Genomic DNA, 24,925 nt, shown 5'->3' with positions numbered 1-24,925 from the left:
ATGCATGGTATTGAGTTCTAATGGCCACTGTTCTGTTAGTGCTGTTATAGTGTTAGACAGCCTTTCCCTATTGCTGTACATCATATTGTAGATGTAGAGCCTTTATGACTGATGAATTCTGGTGTGATACTAGCTGTACATGGTGTCTTGAATCTCTACAACAAGCGCTCCTTGAATACTCACCTGTACATTTTGCACCCCCCTCCTTGGGCCCTCTGCTCTTGGCTCCACTCCTCCAGTGTCATCGCACGTCTATCAATGGCTCTGATCCTGTTCGTCCTGCCCATGCTCATGGGCACAAGTTTCAGCTTGCACTGAATATAACACTTGCACCCCATTGCCTATTTTAGCTATGTTTAGACTTGTGTTGTTATTTGTCTACTGTTTTGTTGTTTGGCCCCTGTACAGTGCTGCGGACCATTTGTGGCGCCCTATAAATAAAGGATGATAATAAATAATAACAAATAATGCAGATCAGTGAGGGGGTTTAACAATAGTGTGGGAATGTTATTATAGGACCAATGTTTTAGTCCTTTCTCTTACACTGTTCTCCATTGGTCCTATATTCATTGTGCTTTTCCAACCTCAACTAAAGTTACCGCACCAAATATTTTTTTTCCAAACAATGCTTTTCCTTCGGTAAATGTTTTTTTCAAATGCTGATTAATAAAGTACGAACAATGGTGCAGACTTTAGTTTACATTCGGCTGTCACCATGATAAAGGTACTATAGCCCATTCACTTAAACGGAATTGGTGCCGTAACAATCTCTGCCATGGGTGCTACCTACGGAGTGAGAATAAAGAGTTAAAGTCTGTAATAATTATATATCTATTATATTAACATTCACATTGGAATTCTGTGATATCATGTGTAGTTTTTCTTTCTCTTCATCATGCCTGAATCCCCCAAATGGCAACCTGGATCCTTAATTCCTACACAGGAAATGTCTTCGTTTGGTTAAGATGAAGACCTTTTCAGAAGCAGCTTCCAGTCTAGTCTGCCTGCTAGAAAATGAAATGTCAATATGATTTATAAAACTATTAGAAGATGTTCTGGTGTTGCCCAGGTGTGTAAGTGCTGAAATAGCTGTGGGCTTTGTTTAAAGATCTCTGCTCAGGTATAGTGTGAGAGAGCAGAAGGCAGATGGCTATTTCCTAAGTGTCATTCTTTGCTTGGATAGTGGATTACATTTGCAGAGTAGGTATTAGAAATTATTTTGATATTTTTGTTGATCGTCATAGCAGCCAGTGTTGAGTTTAATGAGAAAGTATCATCATCATCATCATCATTTTTATTTATATAGCGCCACTAATTCCGCAGCGCTGTACAGAGAACTCACCCACATTAGTCCCTGCCCCATTGGAGCTTACAGTCTAAATTCCCTAATATAGACACACTCACACACACAGACAGACAGAGAGGGAGAGACTAGGGTCAATTTTGCTCTATTTATAGGTATGGTTTATAGCAGTGTTGGCTAACCTGTGGCACTCCAGGTATTGTGAAACTACAAGTCCCAGAATACCCTTCCAGCAATAAGCTGCTATATATTGGCATAGCATGCTGGGACTTGTAGTTTCACAACACCTGGAGTGTCACAGGTTAGCCAACACTGGTTTATAGTCATCATTTCTTTCCTCCTTTCCTCAAGTTGAAGATGGTAAGCAGTAGCATAGCTGAACGCCCATTTACCTCAGTGATAAATATGAGCTATTGCGACCCTAAAATTCCTTTTTTTTTTCTCCCTCATCTATCCCTTTCCCCCTCTATCAGCTGTCCGCTGAAGTGTAGCTCCCTTATCTCTGTTTCTGTACCACTCATGCCAGTCCTAAGCCTTTATAGTTACAGCTGTGATTACTGTGCCAATGATACATTGGCTACAGAAACATGTTATTTCCCTTTTGGGATTTCACATTGTAAAGATATAGAGACCATTGAAGATATTCTACCCAATTTTGCTTTTTTTTAAAAAAAATGTTTTATTAAAGTGATGTACAGTAAATGTTACAGTGGGAATCGTTCCCATTTGCGATTGAATGTCACTGTTGCAGATGCTTTTCAACGGATAGAAGTTTCACAATACCTTTTGTCAGTGTTTTTCTTGTAATTTATTTGTAACTCGTTAATTCTAAGCTTTAGATTTTTGTTAACATTACAGAGTCTTTTTTTGTTGATCAGTGGTAAGAATTGGCAAAATAAATCTATTTTAAGTCCAGGATGTAACAAAAAAAAAATCACTATGTTGATCTCAAATGTATATCACTGAATCCCTTTTGCTGTAACCTTCATCTCCAACTTTGGGTTTTTCATATTCACTTAAATAATGTACAAAATGTTAAAAATGCCGAAAGAGTGAATACTTCTTTTAGGTGCTGTAATCAGGGTCGTCAACTGTCACTAAAGTTACTAGCTATAGAAACTTGGGGACTTTTTGTAAGAAAAAATAGTGATTCATACAAGTTTGGTATTTTCAACTACATAATGAAGCACAGCACTAGTTATTTAGAGACATTAACTGCTTGTAAGTATTAAGTATTTCTTACTCTTCTTCTTAGCTGCCGTGATACACTGTCTCCTCATAGATGCTGTTACTACTTCTATTTTGAGGAGTTTTTTTGGTAAAACCTAAGTGTGTCATTAAAAAAACCTATGGGTTTAAGATATTCTGCCAGTAAAGCTTAATTTGCCATATTTTCATGTTTTTCCTTGAATGCAAAATTGTTGATTGTTCAGTGTAAAATATATTATCTATATTATCTATGGCTCCATGGACCACAAAAACATAGCTTTCCTGGTGACTGAATTATAGTGAAAAATAGTAGACTCCATGCCAGGCTCCAGCAATCGGTAACATGTTTCCCAGACAATGTATAATGGCAATTACCCTCACCTATTGAGTTCACAGCATTACACATTTCACAATCAAGTGGATAAAAAATGTCAGATTCTGATTGGTCGCTGCCATTACTGTGCCTCTCAGCCATGTGTTTATGTAATCAGCAGAGTTGTTTGTTGCCCTAGGAGATGTATGACACACAGCTGATATCTGCATATAATTATTTCTCTAATAAACAGAAACAAACAACTCTGGTGAAAAAATAGTAGGGCATATAAAAGCAGTGTATCTATAGCTCATATCCTTAGATTGTACGCTCCTCTGAGCAGAGCCATCTCTCCTCCTGTTTCCACCACTTCTAACTCTGCTCTCCAACTACTTAGCCCTCCTCCTCGAGGGTCCTCCACCCCACGTCCACTCTCGCTCCCTCCTCCCCCCTGGGGGTCTCCCTGTCTTCCGCGCCCTCCTTCTTGGGCCCCGTCGTTTGCGGATCCTCCCTCCCCCTTCCCCGCCCTCTCTAGCTGTGCATTGAGCTTACTGAGTTACTGTGTTTACTGTTTACTGTACTGTGCTGTCTCCCATTGTATTGTAATTTGTTTGTCCCTGTACGGCGCTACGGACACCTTGGGGAGCCTTATAAATAAAAATTAATAATAATAATAATATAGCAGGCTGCAACCTGTACAAGCCAGAACACAAGTTAACTTAAGGGGGGAAAACCCTTTAATGATGATGATATCCAGCCATTACTTAGCTTTTCAGCTAAATGAAATATTCAGTCTGTTAACTTGACTCCAGACATCCCTTTATGTGGGTATCCAGTGTTCTCCCCAGCACCTATTTCCAAGGTGCTCCTTGGTTTTTACTTGTCACCCGGCTCTTCTAGCACAACAGAGTCCTATTATAATAGAATAAACCATTGTTTTACCTATTCGAACATTCTCTATGTGAGCACTACAGCCAGCAGTGTGTTTTAGACCACTAAAAACCAGTCTGACCAGTCCTGGCACGTGTGGGCAATAACCTCCAACATTTTTCATTATTATTGCAAAGTATTACACTGCCCCACCCGGCTGCTTCTTAATGCCACCCGGCTGGCAAACTTTTCTGGGAGAACACGGTCATCGATTAACCACCCTTATAGATCCACATGTGATCAGATGACTTAAGCTAAGTGTTTAGTCATTGGTTCCATACCAGACCAGACACAGGATGTACAGGACTTTGTTAGGATACCTCCATAGCTGAGAGTAACAACAGTGGTGTCTGCCTAAGAGCTGTCGGAGTCAGTGTTACAGATCTGGTACATATTGGGCCTGATCCTTCAAGCCACGCATCACAAGATCCAAAATACGGACGTCATAGTCTGAGCGCGGGTTCAGAATACATGCCCTAATGAGTCAGGCCCATTGTAATTAGCTATTAAAGCATACAAGCATGCAATATGGAAACCGCAAGTATGTGCTGGAAACAATTATCCGACTTTGATTTTATTAGTTGATTGACAAAAACTTAATTTAGTTCTATATTTTAATGTCCATCAGAGGGTAATTGCTTTTTAAATAAAGTGTATTACTGTTTGTCATGAACTTAAAGAAATGTTTTTAGATTAATCCACTAGAACATCTGCATTGATATAAAAACCTGTCTTTTTTCGTGCCTTTGTTCTGTCTGTTTACCTTGCGTCTTGTGCTCAGCTCTTGCACTTTCTCATCATGTAGGCACAGCAATCTGAGTGTGAGGCCAAAAGGACTGTCATCTCTGGTGAAGAGAGGAGGGGTGCCTGAGGCACTGAGAGCTGAGGTTTGGCAACTTCTTGCAGGCTGTCATGAGGACCACGAGATGATGGACAAGTACAAGAACCTCATCATAAAAGTAAGAGTACTTTCCAGATTCTTTACTGTGATTTAATTGCTAGGTGTTTCTCCCTCCCCCCAAGAAGAATCTTTGCACATAATTCCAAATTCTAAAACTGTTTTGCGAGCACCTCTTGTCACAGCCTATTGTTGTAAGAAGTGATGTCTCACTACGTAAGGTGCTGTGCCTAGTGCAACTTATTAGTGTCTCATCTTATTACCTACGAATGTTGTAAAATGACTACTTTGTGCCAGGGCAGACTGCATCCTTATCTGGTTATTTCTATAAATTGCTTCCCTCTTATACCACACTAATTATGTACCTATGTTTATAACACCAATATTTCTGTTTCTGAAAGTTCCATTATCAATTGCAAAAATGCACTTAGTCTATTAAATTGTAATGCAGGTGGAAAACCGATTTGAATGTTCACTGTGTATTTGGTAAAGTCTTTTATCACCACCAATTTTATTGCTGCTTTAATATTTTAATATTATATATAACTTTGCTTTTGACCTGTGTTATGGTATAACTAGGAAACTATCCACCATTCTATGTATGTAAACTTTATGCAGCCTTTGGTAAGTGGGAATGATGACACTCCAAGAGGAAGGATAATAAGCAATGTGTGTAACACCAATGTTACAGAACCCACCTGTTCACAGTTTGTCCACAGATTGTTAGTATGTATAGTAAAAGTGCATTTTATGGATGTCACAGTGTAGTGAGAGATGAGATGGCATCAGGATGCACTATGGGAAGAAGGCAAGTCGGCGGAGGCAGTGTGGTGCTTTGGACAATGTTGTGCTGGGTAACCTTGGGTTCTTGCATTCATGTGGATGTTGCTTTGATATATAGCACCGACCTAAACATTGTTGCAGACCAAGTGCACCCCTTCAAGGCAACGGTATTCGCTGATGGCAGTGGCCTCTTTCAGCAGGATAATGCGTCCTGCCACACTGCAAAAATTGCTCAGGAATGGTTTGATGGTCGTCACAAAGAGTTCAAGGTGTTGACTTGGCCTCAAAATTCCCCAGACTGGGCATCTGTGGGATGTGCTGGAAAAACAAGTCTGAGCCATGGAGGCCCCATCTCTGTGCCAGATACCACAGGACACCTTCAGAGGTCTTGTGATTCAATTCAGCTTCAATTCAGCGCAATGTGTCTGCGGTACAGTCTGCCTAGACACATCAACACAATGTCTAAGAAAGAATCTCTGCTCCTTTTTCTGTGCATCTCTATGGGATGCGAGGAAATTGAGCGTAGATTCCTGAACGTAATGGGTGGAAACGTGTGCATCCTAATAGTGACGCGATGTCCAGCGGCACCTCGTTTCTAATTGAATCTTCCCCTCTATGTCAAATACCTAATAACGGACCCATCATGTTGGAAGCAACTTAATAAAATTAATCTTTTAACACAGATAGTCTTGCATCTCACTTATATTTTTGTTTTCTATTTAAATTTGCATACCATTATAGTATTCATAAAAGCTTCACCTCTACGCAGTGTGGCTGACGAGAGGCAGAAAATATCGTCTGTGCAGAGAAGCAGAGTGTGACATTTGTTCTCCTGCCTCTGAGCGCTGTATTTAGAGATCAAACACGCAGCTCCATGGTTGACACCAGTTTGGTGGAGAAAAGCAGACAATATGCTAAGAAACATAACAAGATCTTTATCATACGCTGTACCAGGAAGCTGTGACACTAACCAGTATGCAATTTATGTGTCATTTGTCAGCCTTCATTTTGTACTAAGTACAGTTTATTTTCCTGGAAGTCATTTTATTAACTGTGAGATTGGTATTGTGCTTGTTAAGATATTGTTTGCGTCACGTTTGTCATTTCAGATAGAAATATTGTGAAGTTCTATGCCACATCTCTATCACTGTGAGGTTAAACCCACATTAGCAGTGCTTCATACCATTTTTTCAAGGGGCGCCTGGGAAATATGGAGGCATTCATTACTCTTACTGCCGATACAGCAGTGGTTTTAGTGCGGAGTGTGAGAGAACAAATATTTTATAATGTGTATTTACAGTGTGTCCAAAAATTAAACAACTTCCCCATCAGTGATTATAGCAGCATCAAGCACTCTGTTCATTGCTTGCACACAGCATTTCACTTATTGCATCTTATATCCGAGCCGGTCCTGACAGCTTGGGCAGATATTGTCATGTTTTCAAATCTCTCTGCTCACCATAGGACTTGACTTTTATAGGTGCTTGGACACTGGTACATTCAAATGTATAATTGTAACATGTAATACAGGCAGTCCCATTGTGATCTCACTCTCATTACTTATTTAAGATCTAGTTGTTACTAAATTTAGAAGTATTTTAGGCCTATACAAGGGAAATGTTTAAATTAGAAGCATTCTTTTCAATAGTTTCAAAGTCCTAGTGTTAAGGGGCCCTCTATACAGTTTGTGCCAATTTATTATATATGTCATTTGTATATGTTGGTAGTTTCTCCTTATTGTAAATCAAACTAAAATATGTATGATGTTGGCAATACTAACCTTCATATGATAAGCAAACTTTTGTCTAACTTAAAAAAAAATACAGTATTGTGTCAGTCATTTAAGTAGTAGCAATCCTGTTCAAGTGTTTTACTAATTTGTAGGAAAGTTGGACGTTATTCTGGCTATAGGCATCAAAGGCTTGGCACCCTCCAGTGAAACCTCCCCCTCCCTGTTCCTGACTGGCACTGACCTAAACAATACAAGAGTGTCTGTCCCAGTCAGAATGCAGACTCGCCAGCGTCTTGAAATTCCTAAACTGGGAAGAAAGAGAAATGGACAAACCAGTGGATTTGAGATACAGACTGGCTCCAAGGGCGGGGAAAGGAGGCAGAGAGCGACCCTTCTGATTTGTAATAGACATCTTATTGCAGGTGGACATCATTTCTTTTCATTCTGCAGGAAAATAAAAAGAACATGCGTTACTTAGCACATTGTTACTGTTCATGGTTCTACATCAAAACTCCTCTCCATGATCTTTACCCATGGTCTCACCCAGTGGACCTCTCCTCCCACACTTTGTGATGGGCCGTTCCCTTAATCTTGTGTTATCACCTTTGTATGGTTCACACATAGACAGACAGACAGACAGACACACACACACATACTTGTTTTTATTGCATCGTGAGGACCCATGTCTGGAACATGGCGCATAGGGACACACCTTTCCTTATGCCCTGTCGACAGAACAATCATAGGGGTATGTGTAGGACCGGTTCTGAAAAGACACAGATATGTAAATGACTGAGGTCCTTACCGTCCGGATCGATGTGCAAATTCTCGTCCAAATTCTTGACTTTGAATTCTGCCAGTCTGCCACTCTCAAGAGCCAATAACAGTTTGCTGATCTTGGCAAGTTGTAGGATACCTTCTGGGAGGCGGTAATACTGCCGGTGCACCCTGATGTCGTGCCCATGGAAGTCTGCCAACTGATCCAGTTCTGTGTCGTTTAGGTTGAGGACCTTCGAATGAGTGGCAATTTGCTTTCAATGCTTCGTGGAAGACAGCGCATGGGGATGCTTGGCTCCACACTCTCGGGCAAACAGTCGTATGCAATCGGAGCCTCTGAAGTGTGGCAAGGCAGCTGGCCTGGCGAACATGTAGACATTTAGGCTATCCACTCCACATTTGTCACGCTTTTCTGCGAGAAGTTCCATTGCAGCTTGCATGGCTGGTGTTAGCAGGATGGGGACTTTTCTCCCTCATTTTTCTCTGATTTCAATGCAAGTGAAGTGCCGGCAGAGCTTCCTCTCAACCTCGGAAAGCGCTAGGGACACATCTTCGTGGAGATCCGAGGTATCTCTTGAGGAGAAGGTAGTCAGCAACATTTTTGAAACTTCCCCTTCCCTTCTTCGATTGAACAAGATCATCTGTGCCAGGGAGTGCCCAGTGGTTAACCGCAGGCTCGGTGGATAGCCCATTTTGGTAGGCTTGCTGCCTCTCATTGAGGTACAAGTGCATCTCTTTAACATCTTCGGTGAAAGGTATTAGCTGAGGCATGTTCCACTTGGAATCCTTAAGAGTTTTCAAGGCAGCCGATGAGATCAACTCGTTCCATCTCGCCTGATATAGCTTACTGAAATTTCATGTGTTTTCAACTGCAGCAGTGCAGCCCATGGCTCGGTACTCCACAATGCTCGCTATCTTTTGCAGGCCGTACCCGATCTTGAGTGCCAGCTAGGGTGTCCTAAAAGTACCTGCCTCCTCGTCATAGCCAGCTACCGGCTTCACAGCGTCTACTACGTGTAGAAAGTTTGATTCCATTGTGTTTTTGCCTGCTTGGTGTACAAAGCGCTGCAGGATGCAATCACTTCCGTTTCCTGCTCCTACTATACATTCGGACAGAATACTGGCATTTAGCGGTGGGAGACGCACACCCTTTCTCCCCTCCCCATCGGACACACTCACACTTTTGTTCCGACAAATGTGACTCGTGGAGACATACCAGATTGTTATGCTGAGCATATCAGCAAGGTCCCTGCATTGATTAGCCCTGAGGAGCTTTGTGGGGGCAAATTTTGTACCTACTACGACTCGGGTCCCCACAGTGTTGATGTGTAAACAGGTCAATGTCCCAACAAGCATATGAATGCAAGTACACACAAACACACACACATTATCCATATGAAGGACCTGGAGTGTACTCTGCACACTGACTTCCCAACAAAATGAGCTTGATATCGAATGACTACTATGTTCATTTTATCCCTCATGTCAAATGAGAATCTGGAGAAAGCTTTTCTCCCCCCGATTAAACCTGAAGATTCTAAACTCTCAATTTCTCTAAGGGAAGTAGACAAAATTCTAGGAGAAGCAGTAGAGGGTAAGGTACCTGTCGCTGATGTCTTGACAATTGAATTTTACAGGATCTTGAAGGGATGAATGACAGGTTCTCAGTGTAATTTGTATAATGACATGACATATACTGTTGTCTCCTATAGCAGTATGTCAAGTATATAACAAAGATCTTGGCAGACTAATTAGTGCCCATTATGTCATAAAGAATATTCGCATGGTGTTTTCTGTCCTTGAGTGGGATAAGTTACATCTGCAAAATAACACATACATAAGTCATAGATAGACAACGCAAAGGCATTTAATAATGTCCAATATGAGTGGATGTTACCGCTTTTAGATATAACGTCCATAGAGGAACAACTTGTAGGTGTATGTATATCAGAGTATCGGGTCTCCTAAACCTTTCCACTGAATACATGATTATGCCCATTACCCCATACACACATTTTTATGTAGCTTGTGTACCCCTGCCCAGATGTATCCAGTAAAATACCATAATATAGGGGTTATAGTAGTGGGTTAGCTCAACTGGGTTCTGCCCTGTATTGAAGATATGTTACTTTTTGGGACTTTTATTTTGGACACAGTACTGTACATACTATCCTGGGGCCTGATTCATTAAGGATCTTAACTTCAGAAACTTCTTATTTCAGTCTCCCGGACAAAACATGTTACAATGCAAGGGGTGCAAATTAGTATTCTGTTTTGCACATAACTTAAATACTGACTGTTTTTTCATGTAGCACACAAATATCAACTTTAAATTTCAGTGTACAAATAAGCTATCAAGTATTTGTGTGCTACATGGAAAAACAGTCAGTATTTAACTTATGTGCAAAACAGAATACTAATTTGCACCCCTTGCATTGTAACATGGTTTTGTCCAGGAGACTGAAATAAGAAGTTTCTGAAGTTAAGATCCTTAATAAATCAGGCCCCTGGTTTGGATAATTTTCTGGCTTAAAAATAAATCAAACCTGTGAAATTCTCCCCTTGCTTATCCTTGTTTAGGGACTCAGAACTAACAATATTATCTCACTCGTTGACCTATGTTGGAGTTAAAATATGTACGATTCTGCCTTTCTTATTCAGTTATATGAATTATGGCCTTGTTAATCATGAAAATATGACAATAATTAAGGAGGTGAGACACTTTGCCTTTATTATCATTATATCATGACATCATACATCATTAGGCAGATATAGACTATTTCACATACATAGACTTTTATACCCCTTCCTCTACTCCTCAAGCACAAAGATGTAAATAAAATACAAACCGGTTACAACAAATTCATACGGAGTAGAGTGATTTTAAAAACAAAGAAATACCAAATTACTAAAGTAAATGTCTTAAATGTGATATTCAGGAGGCAAATATAAAGCATTGCCTCTTGGACTGTCATGTTATCGAGTCAATTTGGCTTTTAGTAATAAAATATGTGAAATCAACCAGCCAGTGGATGTACCAAGACATCCAGGTCTACTCCTTTTCCAAAATTAATTTTATTCCTCCAAGATTGTTTGTTAACAACATAATATACATAAAAATGTGATGGAGAAATATTTTGAATTGCTTTCGGGCGACAAGCCCCACAGTAGGGTCATTTGAAAAATTAATTATTCACGTTTATGTAGAGAGGTCAGAGAGAGAGAGAGAGAGAGAGAGAGAGAGAGAGAACACAGTAAAAGTTTTTTGGAGGGTCTGATTTTCCTATTTAATAATACTTAAGCAGAACAGAGTTAACACAGTTTATGTAACCATTCATCTGCACAAGTGTGTATTGCAAACCTCAGATAAGTAGTTTGTTGTTTCAGGAATATTGCACAAGGAATATGATTTTATCATAGGTTTGCTTTTATTGTTAACAAGATGGATCAATCTATGAGTGCAAATGGTTATATAGCACTGAACAATTAGCAATAGAGAATGTTACCCTTTACTCTAAAAAGAAGTGTTTGTAGCTCATAATTACAGGACTTGCTAATCTATGTCAGTATTACGTACACGTAAGTAAAATCACAAGATACATGATTTATATTATGCTAGCTATAGCCATAACAGGAAAAACAAAAACATTTTACAGGGCAAAACTGCTAAGAGATTATTTGAGAAGAATATCTAAGCATTATTTCATAACCTCATATGAAAATAAATATTTTGTGACATTGTTAGTCATCTATCTTAATTTCCCTCCGTCTTGTATCCTATTAGTCAAGCTAGATCATTAAATCAGGGGCCTAGATTAATGAGTGTTACAGTTGGGAGCATTTGAAATAGATAGCATAGTATAAGAAATGTAGATTGTGGAATTGTAAAATATTTAAGACAGTGAATATATGGATGAGAGTAATATAGACACAGTAGGCTATGCGCTATTAATATTTTCTTTTTCTTATTTCTATAAATGATGTGTTGATGACTTGGTGAGTGGTTGGAAATGTGACATGTCTAAATAAACTGTCTTCTGGATCTATTATGTTTTCATTTGCAGCTTCGCGATTTTATTTTTTAGATATTTTTTTTTTCATGTCGGTTTGAATGTCAAAGTGGAAAATACTCAGAAAAAGTTTTGTTTGTTTGTGTACTCTTACATATGCTTTTCAAGTTACTCACTATTCGCACCTACATGTGTCCAGGGATGAGTGCCGCACATTTTCATCTTTCTTTCGGCATAAATGTGATCAGATCATTGTAAAGTAGTGCACTGTGTATTTCACCAGTATCTTAGTGAAACGTATCATTTCAAAACATCTTCTAATATAAAATAACTTACGACTGTTAGTCATCTATCTTGTTAATTTCCATCCACCTTTTATTAAACAAGCTAGATTATTAAATCAAGACTTGAATTAATGAAATCTACAACGCCCTCCTTTTGTACTAATAACTTTAAGGACAACAATTATCAATGATTTCCTGTGTTCATCCTTTGATATGCTTCAAGTTTTCTTCCTCCTTGTTCTCTTTGAAGGGTAATTGAGATCTGTATTACATGTTGATTTCCCTACATCTATCACCATCTTCTTGTTTACAGACCTTAGCAATACATACAATATTTCATGAAAATTTACACACACAAAGATTTATTAATATTATTATAATCCTTTATCTGTGACATGTCAAAATATTACATAGCGCTGGTGATTGAGAGGATCATGATACTAATATATAGCGTGCCATGATCTTACAATGTTGATGTGGAGAACAGTTGATATATAAGGTGGTGGAATAACCATTGTAGCTGGTGGTGGGGAAGTGTGTGAGACTACTGTAAGGCAGATTCACAATCAGCCACCAGTATTAAAGCAGCGACTGGCCTTTACGTGCAGTTATGTAAGAATGATTAGAGACAGTTGAAGGTGGAGACATGAAGGATTAACCTGTCACTGTAGATAGGCAATCTGCTGCTAGCATCCATGACTGTGCTTTACCATTTATCTCCACTGAACCTCGTTCCTCTTCTGGATCTTGAAAAGGCAGTTGCTTTTGTGCCAGAGGCGGAACTAGCGAGCTGTGGGCACCCGGTGCAGGGAGGATGGAACCGAGGCCCCCAACCCTCTGCATCTACCATGCAGCGTGCCCCATTACATCCATGGGCACCCGGTGCACCACGCCTGCTGTACCCATGGTAGTTCCGCCACTGTTTGTGCTGCAGGGGCTCACTTGTGGTCATCAGCCAGCTTGGAGTAGCTGTGTGTCAGTATTTTTCTTTAGCGTCATCTTCACTTTTGGTGCAGAACCAGAAGACTTGTTCTCCATGTTTGCAGACGTTGTGACGGCAGGGAGTCCACAGAGATCACCAAAGGAGGAGCAGAGATGGAATCCACAATGACCGCTGAAAAAACAGCTTGGTGTGATGACAGTCCTTTTTACTACTCTGTTATTTCCCGCTGCCTTCAGAGTTTTCATTGTTTTATATTAGTGAGAAGATGTGGGAGGTAGCGCACAGAGCTGATCTAAAGTGCAGCCATCGCTAACTGCCACCTACATGTCACCATATAATCATATAAATAAAGATTCCTGTGCAGCTTTAGCTCCCAGTGCTCCAAACATATCGAATAATCCCCAGTTGTCAGAATCTCCATATACTTCAATTTCAGCTCTTCTAGGGGCTCTAATCTCTTCAGTTAACTTGGCTAAAGTAATCTCATTGACGATCTTATCTATTACTATCTTATCTAAAATTGGTCACAGGTCATTTACACTCTTAACAGTTAGGAATATTCCATATGGGTAATTGCTGTCAGATTCACCTAATTTTCTATTTTTTTTTCTAAATTTCCTGATTGAGTGCAGGGCTGTGTGATTCGTGCACCCATTTATTTTGGTTTTGACACAGGACAGCTGTCTGTGGTCAGCAACACTTGGTAGAGTGCACCTTGGCTCAAGGGAAGCTTTTTCTTTGGTGCACTGTTATATAGGCTCAATCTCCTGGTAGAATGAAGCGGCACAATCAGTCTGTGTCCTTAATCGTTTCTTCTCTCACCTGTGTGTGGAAAGACTTTACACATTTACATTTTGGGGTTGAAAACAGTGCAGGAGATGATGCCAGCAGTGTCCCAGACTTTCCCATAAGTATCCATGTGTATTTTTGTCATTGTGATGTTGAGTTCATTCTCATAAGGACAATAGTTAAACCATTTAGCCTTTTAGTTCTATCCCAGCACATAGTTTGGCTACTTAGTTGTTGTTTTTTGTGTCTTTCCATTGTCAACAAAACTTGCAAATAATACAGGCAGTGAGATATTCCATCTATCTCTAGGTCCTTACACACCTGTCCTGTGATGTTTAGGTATAGGCCAGAATTGAAAAGTAATGGAAATCCAAGCCTGGGAATAAATGATTTCAATAGTTATTATTAAGCTACAGTTGTAGCATCAGCTTTTACTCAAGGTTAGGCTTCAGTATATCCTGAATACATGCAGCAATAATCAATTGCAGCATTTTCACATTTGTAGGACATCAATTGCACAATCACAAATGGACCCCATTGTGGGTGGGGTGTGCGGTTTGTTGCCTTTTCAGATTTGCCCACATTATATGTTGGGGATGCAGGACAATATTGACAGCACTGTTGCGCAACTGAATTAAATCCTGGTGATAACAGCATAAATCACCCTGTTTTTGCTTTTCTATGCCATTCTGTAGTGCACACAACCAAGGTGCACGTCTCATGGAGCCACCAGGCGATCTGATTGCATAGTACGGCCCAAAGACCTCTATATAGTCCTTTTTTTTTTTTTTACTCGGGAATGAGTCGGGGGGGGGGGGGGGGGGACAACTTCCATCTGTAGTGCAGCAAGGTATTGTAGGAGAAGCCAGAGGAGAATTAGGCACATGGAAAACAAGATTTATGTTTCATGGACTATCTGATAAATGGCTGCTTTTTTGTCAAGATTGTCTGTCAAAGCACTTTCTTTTGCAATATCAGTGAGAGACCTGTGACCTGAACACTTTATAATAGTTGATCTACTTGAGGCCATTTTTTTTAATTTGCATACCTGTTAATATGACCTGCCCATAATCATAAGCATCTCCAAAGTGTTTCTGGAGTCAGGGAAAAAAAAATATTTACTATCTTGGCTTTTGCTTACATATATACTTGTGCCAAAGCTACAAGTTGGGAATTGTAAAAGTCAATCATAGGTGAAGTGAGCTGAGAAGTAACTTGAATACAATCATATTCCTCCTCTTTACCTGTAGATAGTAGAACATAGAAGCAGGATTACGTACAGAATATTTGGTATTAAAAAATATGGTGAAAACTGCTGTAAAATATCAAATTTGGTGAGTCTTTCAGCTGAGAAATGTTGTGATTGAGTGTTAAGGAGCAGTTAATATATTGCCAGAATTACGGCCACCATAAGCAGTAAGCCTGACACAATGTTAGCTGCCGATTCCACTAATATGTCATGCACGGGGTAAAACCATATTCAGTAATTTTCTGTAATAAGCATTAAAGTGTTTTTTCGTATACTTCTGTGTTAGTAGCCTTAATGCAAAATTTTCTCTTTCATGAGTGTAAAGTCTTTATAGTAATCAGGTAATCCTAATATTGATAGGTAATGTATGTATGCCCGTGTTTATCTCATGATCTAAGTAGTGGACTTTAGCCAGACATAATCGTTAATTTTTAGAGGCTTTTTAAAGTATGATCTGTTAACTATTGGGGCATAGGTTTGGATACTACACCTATGTAGGGCTGCGATCCAGTCTAAGACAGGGTGTCCGTATTTTTACATTACTTATTCACTGGTAGGATAGGTGGTATTAATAGGTACTTTGAATTACTATAATGACTCCTTGTTTAAAAAATGATGCCCTTATTGGGTATTGCTCGGAAGGAACTTGGCAGGATCAATATTTATGTTAACTGGAGTGGCTGTGAGTATTTGTCCTTGGATTTGGACAGGGAGGGGGGGAGGTGGGGGGGTTCAAAAGACCATTGACAAAATCTGTAAATACAGCCTGCTGAGCTTGGGCAATGGGATATGTGGTCCCTGAATGTCTAACAAATACTTTGCATAATTTTACAAAATGGTTGGCAGGTGATTCCTCTCTGCGTTGTTTACAATTTGTACGAGCTGAGAAAACCTCCTCTACTGCATTTATCAGATGCTGTGCAAAGGTTGCTAGATTATGCCTGCTGGCATCTCTCTTAGGCCTGGGTGTCTTCTCACACAATCTATCTTTAACTGCGGCTCTCAGCAACTGACTTATATTCCCCAGCTATGATTTATAGGCTTAAAACACAGTTTTTGTGTCTCTTCAAAAACCAAAAATAAAATAAAACCTGTTTGAAAATAACAAAAAAACAAACCGATCATATATGGGGCATAAAAATACTTAACACAAATAAATAGTAAACAAAAAGATAATGTCAGTAGATGACATAGAAACCACATACATCTCACTTCCTCTGTCCTGGTACTACCCTAGTCTTTAACCAATTAGACACATGCTTTCCATTGTGCACCATTCACACCAAAGCACTTTTTATGAAATGCTCTGTTGAGTCTTTCTCATTGTTCTATATTAAAAGTACCAACCAGAAGAAAACTAACTTTTCCTGCTGGTAATTTAGTGCCAATTTTGCACATACTTTCAAGTTTCCGTTCCTTAGTGTTCAAGTTTCCGTTCCTTAGTGTATTCACACATCCTGCTGGTGTCTTTAACTGTTACCTGCCACCATCTTAATACTCTCAATTTGCACAGGGACATGCACACAAGGTAAGAATTAGTTAGGGGCTTTTCAAGAAAAGAGAACAACCCAGTGAAGTTGGATATTGCAGAACTTCCAATTTAGCAACTCTGTTTCCAATGGTAGGGGAAGGAAAATATTTGTGTTTCCTTCAAGAGGATTCAATGAACATACAGTCCAAAATTCAGACCATAAGTATTTAGATTTTTTTCCCAAGTAGTGAATATACTCAATTTAACATAATAAAGTTTTCAAACACTCCAAGAAAATGTAAGATAAAAAAATGAAAGTAGGAAGATTTCTCAATGTCAAAACTAAATGTTTTGGACAGCTAAAAAGCTCAGTCTACTTATTGAAAAGGGTCTTGGCATCATAGATACATATCCTAGTCAAGCCAGCAAGTACGGTCTGTAATCACCTAAGACCTGGCCAGATGGCTCATGCCCTGTAACACATCCTGTTAACCTTCTAGTTTCCCTTGTGGGCCAGTTCACACAGGGAGAAAGATAGAGTTAAGGGTACTATGCACCTCTGGTTGGTCATGGGGTTTTACAGGGACAAGTCCATGTAAAGCAACAGATCTGGTCACCGCAGTTAATCTCAACACACAAGAACTTCTCATTTCATGCAATGTACCCTCCTTCTACCATCATAACCTGTAATGTTACTTATTTCCTTGCCTAGGCAAGTAAAAAAATTTAATTACTCCTGCCATGACTACTATGAAAATACTTAAGCTTAACAATTAACTCAGAATGTATTAAAAAACAATATGCTCAAGCCAGACTTCACTCACTGTCAGATGCATTAGGCTAAGTTCTGAATCAAAAGGCACCCAAGTTTGTTTGTTTTTATCCTATTTTCATGCACCAGGGATTTGATTCAAAACTGTCAATTTGTAATGATTCTTTTTTTGCTCCAGCCATTCTTCATCCCACTTCTAACACCAAAAAATGATGGAAATATCATACAAAAGGAATTTGAGTGAGTTAATAAGAAACTTCCTTTTATTCTTTTAAACAAGGTGCCTCTGTCTGTGAGAACATAATGCACAGTTGAAAATATAAGAAGTTACCCTGCTCTTTGATATGGAAACTGATGTTTGTAAATCATAATTATGAAAATTACAAATCCATACTTGCTAATACATTTATTTCAGTAAAATCACCAGATTATATGCTAGCGCAACAGTTTTTGGAGGAATAACCTTTCACAGGGCAAGACTACAAGCTAAGAGGTCATTTGATTCAGGTAATTTATCTTGCAAAACAAAGAAACTTGTATTTAATCATGGTTTCAAAACATCTTATAAAAATAAAATAAATGGTGACATTGCTAGTAATCTGTCTTAATTTCCAAACTACTTTGATTCAATTATTCTATACATTATTAAATCAGGGGTCTAGATTAATGAGCATTGGAATTAGATAACATAGCATAAACATGTAAATGATAGATTTATAACATATTTAAGATTGTGAATGTAAAGCTGGGTACACACTACAGAAATTTCAACCAACTTTTTATGCAGAGCGATTTTACATGCGGTCGATGGTCCGATCGCTCGGTCCATGGACTGCATACACACTAGCCTTGTTTAGGACGATAAAGGGAAGAGCGGACGTCCCTTTAGAGACTTTTTACAGCCATGTTGTCGTGAGCAATGACTGTAATTTCGTACTCACTGTTGTGGATCGGTCGGAAGTTTATACACACTACACAGCGGAAACGAGATTGGAACGAAAATATTAAACGGTACGACCAAGCAAATGAGGCGACAATCGTCCATTTGGGCAGACTTTCGACCATCGTGTCACTACACACACTGGACCGACTTTTGAACGAGCGGTCGTATGTCGGCTGATTTAGCCGATTATTGGATGAAAACTGTGTTGTGTGCACCCAGCTTAAGGAGGAGTGTAATCTAAACACATTAGACAGCACTTTTTATAGTTTACTCAATTTTTTTAAATTATGTGCTAATGACTTAGTAGGATTGAAACTGTGGGTAGGAGATGTGATGTTTTAAAGTAACCTATCTTCTAGATGTATAATGTATTTTGTTGTAGCGTCACTATTATTTTGTTTAAATGTCAAAATTAAAATAATGCAAAAATGATCAGCCTGGGGCACCTGGTTACACCAATTAGGAAGAGGTATGATTACGTGCATACTATTGCCCTATACTCTTCAGTTGATATTTCACCCTACTTGTGCACATGGATGACCGACCAGCACACCGCAGCTTTGGTTAATATGCATCATTCATTTGGCACAAATGTGATCATTTCATTGTGAAAAAGTGCACTTTTTTACATCACCGGTATTTTGGCGAAATTTAATTTCCAACAAACCATAGTCCCGAATATAAATCAACATGGAACTCCTATAAATGGCATTGCATAATAATATTAAAGTTGTATTTGTTATTGGTATGATGTAAAGGTTTTAGGTGTAATGTGTGTCAAACCCATGTTACCGTCAATGAGGCACTTTTATAAAACACAGTTTCTTTTTCTTTCTTTTTTTTTTTTAAAAAATAGCAAATTAATCTTTCTCTGGTAGTGCTGGTTTGGTGCCCCAATTGATAGCAACATTGTCAGCAACACTTAACGAAACTGATGGGAGCTGACAGTGGTGCTGAATAACGTAGCCTAGAATAAAACAGGATTATGTGACTGTGAATTCAGAGCTATGAGTAGATCTAGTGTCTTCAGACATATTTCTCTGTGTCACGGAGTTCAGATGAAAGGCAGGCTGTCAGTGTAAGTGGACAGTAACACATGTATAACGTACTCTCCTCTTGTTTAAGGCTCCCATACTTTAAGACTCACATCCGGATTATCTCTTTCCATATGAAACTTGCTTAGGCCACAGATGAGCCCAATGCTGTAAAAACAGGGGTCTATTCCACCTTAATCTAATAATGTAAGTGTATTTGCATTAATCTGTACTGGACTGTAGCATTGGCTTAATCAGAGCTGTAAACCTCATATTTCTATTTTATGATGGGCTTTGACCTCTGGATTGCTGATCTTTTCATACTTTGGATACATTTTAACCACGACAATGTTAGTCCAAATTAGTGGATGTCGGGAATTTTATAACTTTTTCAGTAGAAATAAATTTTGGAAAAGCTACCTATTTGCAACACCTAAACATGGATACTAGAATCTAAAGAAATGTCCGTAACTACATTGCTATAGAAACTTGTCTACCTGGTTAAATGAAGATGATATGTGCAAAATAAAATTGCTTTACATAGAGAAGAATACCCTCAGTGCGCAATAAGTGATAACTCATTTCACTAAAACATAAAATATGAATTTCATGATATTTGTAAATTGCTGTCATTTTACCGCAGATCACCATGTACTTAGAATGTATATACAGAGAATCACAAACCTATTGTGTGTGTGTGTGTGTGTGTGTGTGTGTGTGTGTATATTTTATATATATATATATATATTATCTTATATAATATAATATATATATATATATATATATATATATATATATATATATATATATGTGTGTGTGTGTGTGTGTGTGTATATATATATATATATATATATATATATATATATATATATATATATGTGTGTGTGTTTTATATATATATATATATATATATATATATATATATATGTGCGTGTGTTATATATAATATTACACTTTCTAGTTTTCTCTCTCTCCTCCTTCCAGTATTCCGCTCAGCCCTCCCTCCTTTTCTTTTCTGGAGTTATTTTCTAATAATTGAATCTGTCCATGAAGACACATGTAAGAGACTGACAGGGAAGGTCATTGGGTTTCCTGAGAAGCCAGACCCTGATTAATTACTACTCTCCTCCATTCTGAAGCAGCACCCTGTCTAGTTGATGGGAATGAGCACTTTGATAGAATGGGGTTATTCCAGATGGGACTAGCTGCAGAAGTCACAGGTTTACTTCTATGTATGTAACCTGGCAAGGAACACACAGATTGGCCACTCTGCATTGTGTCATTGCAAGACCGATAGACTGTAAGTCAATTAAAATATCTGCTGCTAGCAGAGATTGCAGTAAAATGTACTTCCTTTAGTCTGCATTTGACCCTAAGAAGCCCTTTCTTTGTTTACCAGCCTTTCCTGACTTAGCCTTATTTTCTTAAGTGTACCCATTATTTAAAGCCACAATCCCATGAAAAAATAAATTGTTTTTCACTTCTCTTTTTTTTTTCTTTCTAAGCATAAATCGTAATGGCAGGCTTTAAGAAGAATGTACGTATTTCCAATTTTTCACATTTTTTCTTCATGCTGATAATAATTTAGGATTCTGGACTACAATGGCAACCACAGTCACATGGCACATGATGTAGTGAGCAGAGAGGCTTTGAAATAACCCTCTGAGCTCTGTCTGCACTGTGACATCCTCCTTCTCACACCTCTGCCATCATATGACATGCTAAGAGCTGTGAGTCGGTTCCTCTGTTGTGTCTGTGCCTGGCAGCCATTTTTCTTTGCCAAACCTATATTTTGAAAAGCAGACAATGATTTGTAGGAGGATAGCTAAGAAAAATGACTAGGAGATGTATGCTTAAAACATACTCAACTTGCTATTTAAAAAAATAAATCTCTGTCAGATTGCTGCTTTAAACACAGTGGACGCCAAAATACAGTCTTAAAATTCACTGGAAACTAAGTGTCGCCTCTTACTCATGAGGGTTATTGTCACTAATTCTTTGAGAAATAAGGCTTTAATATTGGTTCAGTCCGCAAAATAGTTTCCTCTACTCTAGTTAACATGTACGCTTTAAATCTGAATTTGGCATCAATGTTTTTTATTTGTAACTTGGAACCACCTGATTGAACAGCAATGAACAAATATCTGTTGTAATGATTACAGCAGAATGTATTAATATTATTATTACACAAATACCGCTTATGTTGGCACTCCCTGATTCAGCATTAACCCTGCTCGTCTCATCACAAATTCCATCCACGCTCCATTTGCCCTCTGTCTTATTTTATTTTTTGAGCAATTTTAGAAATGGTTGAAGTTGTGTTTAAGAGGGTTATGTAAATAACTGTCCTTACTTAATCCTTGCAACATTGGAAAAACGTGATGAAGAATTAGGCAGTGATTGTTGTGCTGTACATTTTTATGTGAATGGAACTGTAGCATATCCTCCTAATGTCCTCCACCTGAAACATAGTGAACAGGTAGGTAGTTAGGAAGGCAATCACTGTTACTCATTCAGCGGCAGATTGTGTATTCATCATCATTATCATCATCATCTTTATATGGCGTCACTGAATCTGCAGCGCGGCACTTTCAACAAAAATTAAACTAAATAAGAAATACAGATGAGTAAGGGACGAGAAACATGAGTCAGTAAAAATCAATGCAATAGACGATAGAGTAACTACATAAGAAGACACAACTAGTACAAAGGAAACCTTACAAAGAGGATGAGGAGATAGCAGTGAGCGCTAACAATGAAGAGAATTAGAGTAATAATCAGAGAGGTTAGAGGTGGAGCGTGGGGGGCAGGTGGAGCGGGAGGAGGGAGTTGTCTGAGGATGGTGACGGGTAGACAAGTGTGAAAAGATGAGTTTTGAGGGAGCGTTTGAAAGATCCAAGGTTGGGGCTGAGTATGATTGGAGTGTGAGGTGATGATAGGTGATGAGATTTCTGCTTTTTTTTAAGTCTTTGACCTAGAAGTTCTATTTATTTAGAGTTTTGACAATGGATTTTAACCACTGATTTTGTGACTGGTCTCTTTCAGAGAGATATACTTTCTCTTGGTTTCAAAGTATGAAATAAGGAATCAGGAAGCCCACTGTTAAATTTCAGTCTTTATATTAATGAATATCGATGGTGTCCAGATGGGCATTGAAGGACAAACTTATTGTCTAGCCAGAAAAGATGTTGGACATGTTTTTTTTTTTACCTTTTAGAGCAATGCTTAATACACAATGTATTTATAAATGGCATAACCATATAATACAACTAGTCTCTCTCACGGGGGTATATTTACTAAGCTGCGGGTTTGATAAAGTGGAGATGTTGCCTATAGCAACCAATCAGATTCTATTTTGTAGAATATACTAAATAAATGATAACTAGAGTCTGATTGGTTCTTATAGGCAACATCTCCACTTTTTCAAACCCGCAGTTTAGTAAATATACCCTTTTGAACTGAAATCCTTTTATTAATATTTCTTTACATAACTGACTCTTTAAGGTTCTATATAAATCTTTTTAGGTAAATTTCTTATTACGCTCCACAAAAGTGGTGGTTATCCTATAGACACCATATATGCAGGTCTAACAGATAATGCACCTGTTTCCAGTGACTGTTGTAGATAAGGTAGTAAACCGATCAGATTATTTCCCACGTTGGTGTAAAGCTTTCATATTTCTGAGAAAGTTGAATCACTCCGCTCAATATTTTAATGTATCACCAAGGAGGAAGGATCAGCGGAAATTTCCAGCCTGGCTTAGCATAATCTAGCTGGATTGTTTTCTATGCAAAACTGAAAAAAATAATTACTGTAGAATCCAACATATTAATTACGATCAAAGAGAAGAAGAAATAATTTTGCCTACTGTTGTCTACAGGTCAGCTTGGATATTTATTTTTTATATGTAGTTATGCTTTTTTGCGTACACAATATTTTAGAAGTATGTCCATCTATTGATAGCTGGAGTCCAAATTAAAGTGTGCTTATTTGCTCTTGCTTAAAATGGATCCATTACCTACACACTGCAGGTAGCCATTTTGTGTCCACTTATTGTACCACATGACCTAGTGACATCATTAGACATAGCGCTGTATTCTTGGCTATTTAATATGTTGGGAGATGAGAAGTGCAAAAGCATTGTTATATAATGTTAGGTGTCTACTTATAGGATGTTATATAATGTATGTGGGGCAGCACGGTGGCTAAGTGGTTAGCACTTCTGCCTCACAGCGCTGGGGTCATGAGTTCAATTCCCGACCATGGCCTTATCTGTGTGGAGTTTGTATGTTCTCCCCGTGTTTGCGTGGGTTTCCTCCGGTTGCTCCGGTTTCCTCCCACACTTGAAAAACATACTGGTAGGTCAATTGTCTGCTATTAAAATTGACCCTAGTCTCTCTCTCTGTCTGTCTGTGTTTTGTATGTTTGGGTATTTAGACTGTAAGCTCCAATGGGGCAGGGACTGATGTGAGTGAGTTCTCTGTAGAGCGCTGCGGAATTGGTTGCGCTATATAAATAGATGATGAGGTTTATCAGATAATGACAGGTTTATCAGATAATTGTTATTGTGTTTTACTAGTCCGGCACACAGGCCGCTCGATCAGGCCGCTACTCGGGCCAGGGGGGTCGGCCGGCCGGCCGCCCCCCGGATGCAAAATACAATACTTTCTCCCGCCGCCGCATCTGATGACATCAGATGAGGCCGCATCACATGACAGGGGATCGTCATCAATGACGCGGCCGCATCCCTTTTCATGTGATGCGGCCGCCTGTGTGCCCCCCGGGCTTCCCTCTCCCAGCCCGCGCCTGCCTGCACACATGTAGACTTCCAATATATTAAGCCAGGTTCACTTGCCTTAGGCTGGAGGCAGGCAAATATGTGTCACTGAGGAATGGATTGGCCACCTGCTTACTAGCTGTATGTAAAGCAATTAAAGCCACAAGTAATCTGCTGAAGGGAGAAAAAGACGACGTCTAGTAACTAAGTTCTGGTATTTTTCCATTCTGAGCGAAACACAAGATTTTCACCTTTTGCTTAATTCAAATAAGTCAGCTGAGCTGTTTTTTTTGGTTCATTGTTTGTTTGTGTGTTTAGGTACATTAGAACTAATGCAGGCAATTAGAATGTTAATTACAGATAGGAATTTTTTAGTGAATTAACCTTTAGCTCCTTTCATTAAATTCTGTAATCTGTTAATTATAAGAAATATATACAAATTCTCTAATCAGTTAATCATAAGAAAAATGTTTGTGTATATATTTTTATTTTAAATATATTTCTTATTGTGTCCTACCACTGCCTGTTTTCCTATAAAGGTTTTAGTGGAATCCAGAGCTCCAATCACAATCATGTTTTCTGTTGTCTCTCTAAAGAGCAGATAGGGCTTAGTGTATATGTGAGGGACAAGTCACTGTTAGTATTCTGCACTAACATGCATGATGGGAGGATATGGGGAATAGTAATAATAATACAAGACATTGCTT

The 24,925-nt window shown here is 38.7% G+C and overlaps 1 protein-coding gene across 3 annotated transcripts in view; it reads left to right on the top strand.

Annotated features, from left to right (window-relative positions):
• RABGAP1L (RAB GTPase activating protein 1 like) overlaps positions 1 to 24,925 on the top strand; it is a 244,643-nt gene that overhangs the window by 72,833 nt on the left and 146,885 nt on the right. For all 3 annotated transcript variants that reach the window (XM_075182154.1, XM_075182156.1, XM_075182155.1), the window contains one exon: positions 4,561 to 4,714. In XM_075182154.1, the coding sequence (XP_075038255.1) occupies positions 4,561 to 4,714 (154 nt within the window). The remainder of the gene's footprint in view (positions 1 to 4,560; positions 4,715 to 24,925) is intronic.

The sequence above is a fragment of the Mixophyes fleayi genome, chromosome 8 (assembly GCF_038048845.1).
Source record: "Mixophyes fleayi isolate aMixFle1 chromosome 8, aMixFle1.hap1, whole genome shotgun sequence".
Taxonomy (NCBI): Eukaryota; Metazoa; Chordata; class Amphibia; order Anura; family Limnodynastidae; genus Mixophyes; species Mixophyes fleayi.
This window is presented reverse-complemented; position numbering and strand designations above follow the sequence as displayed.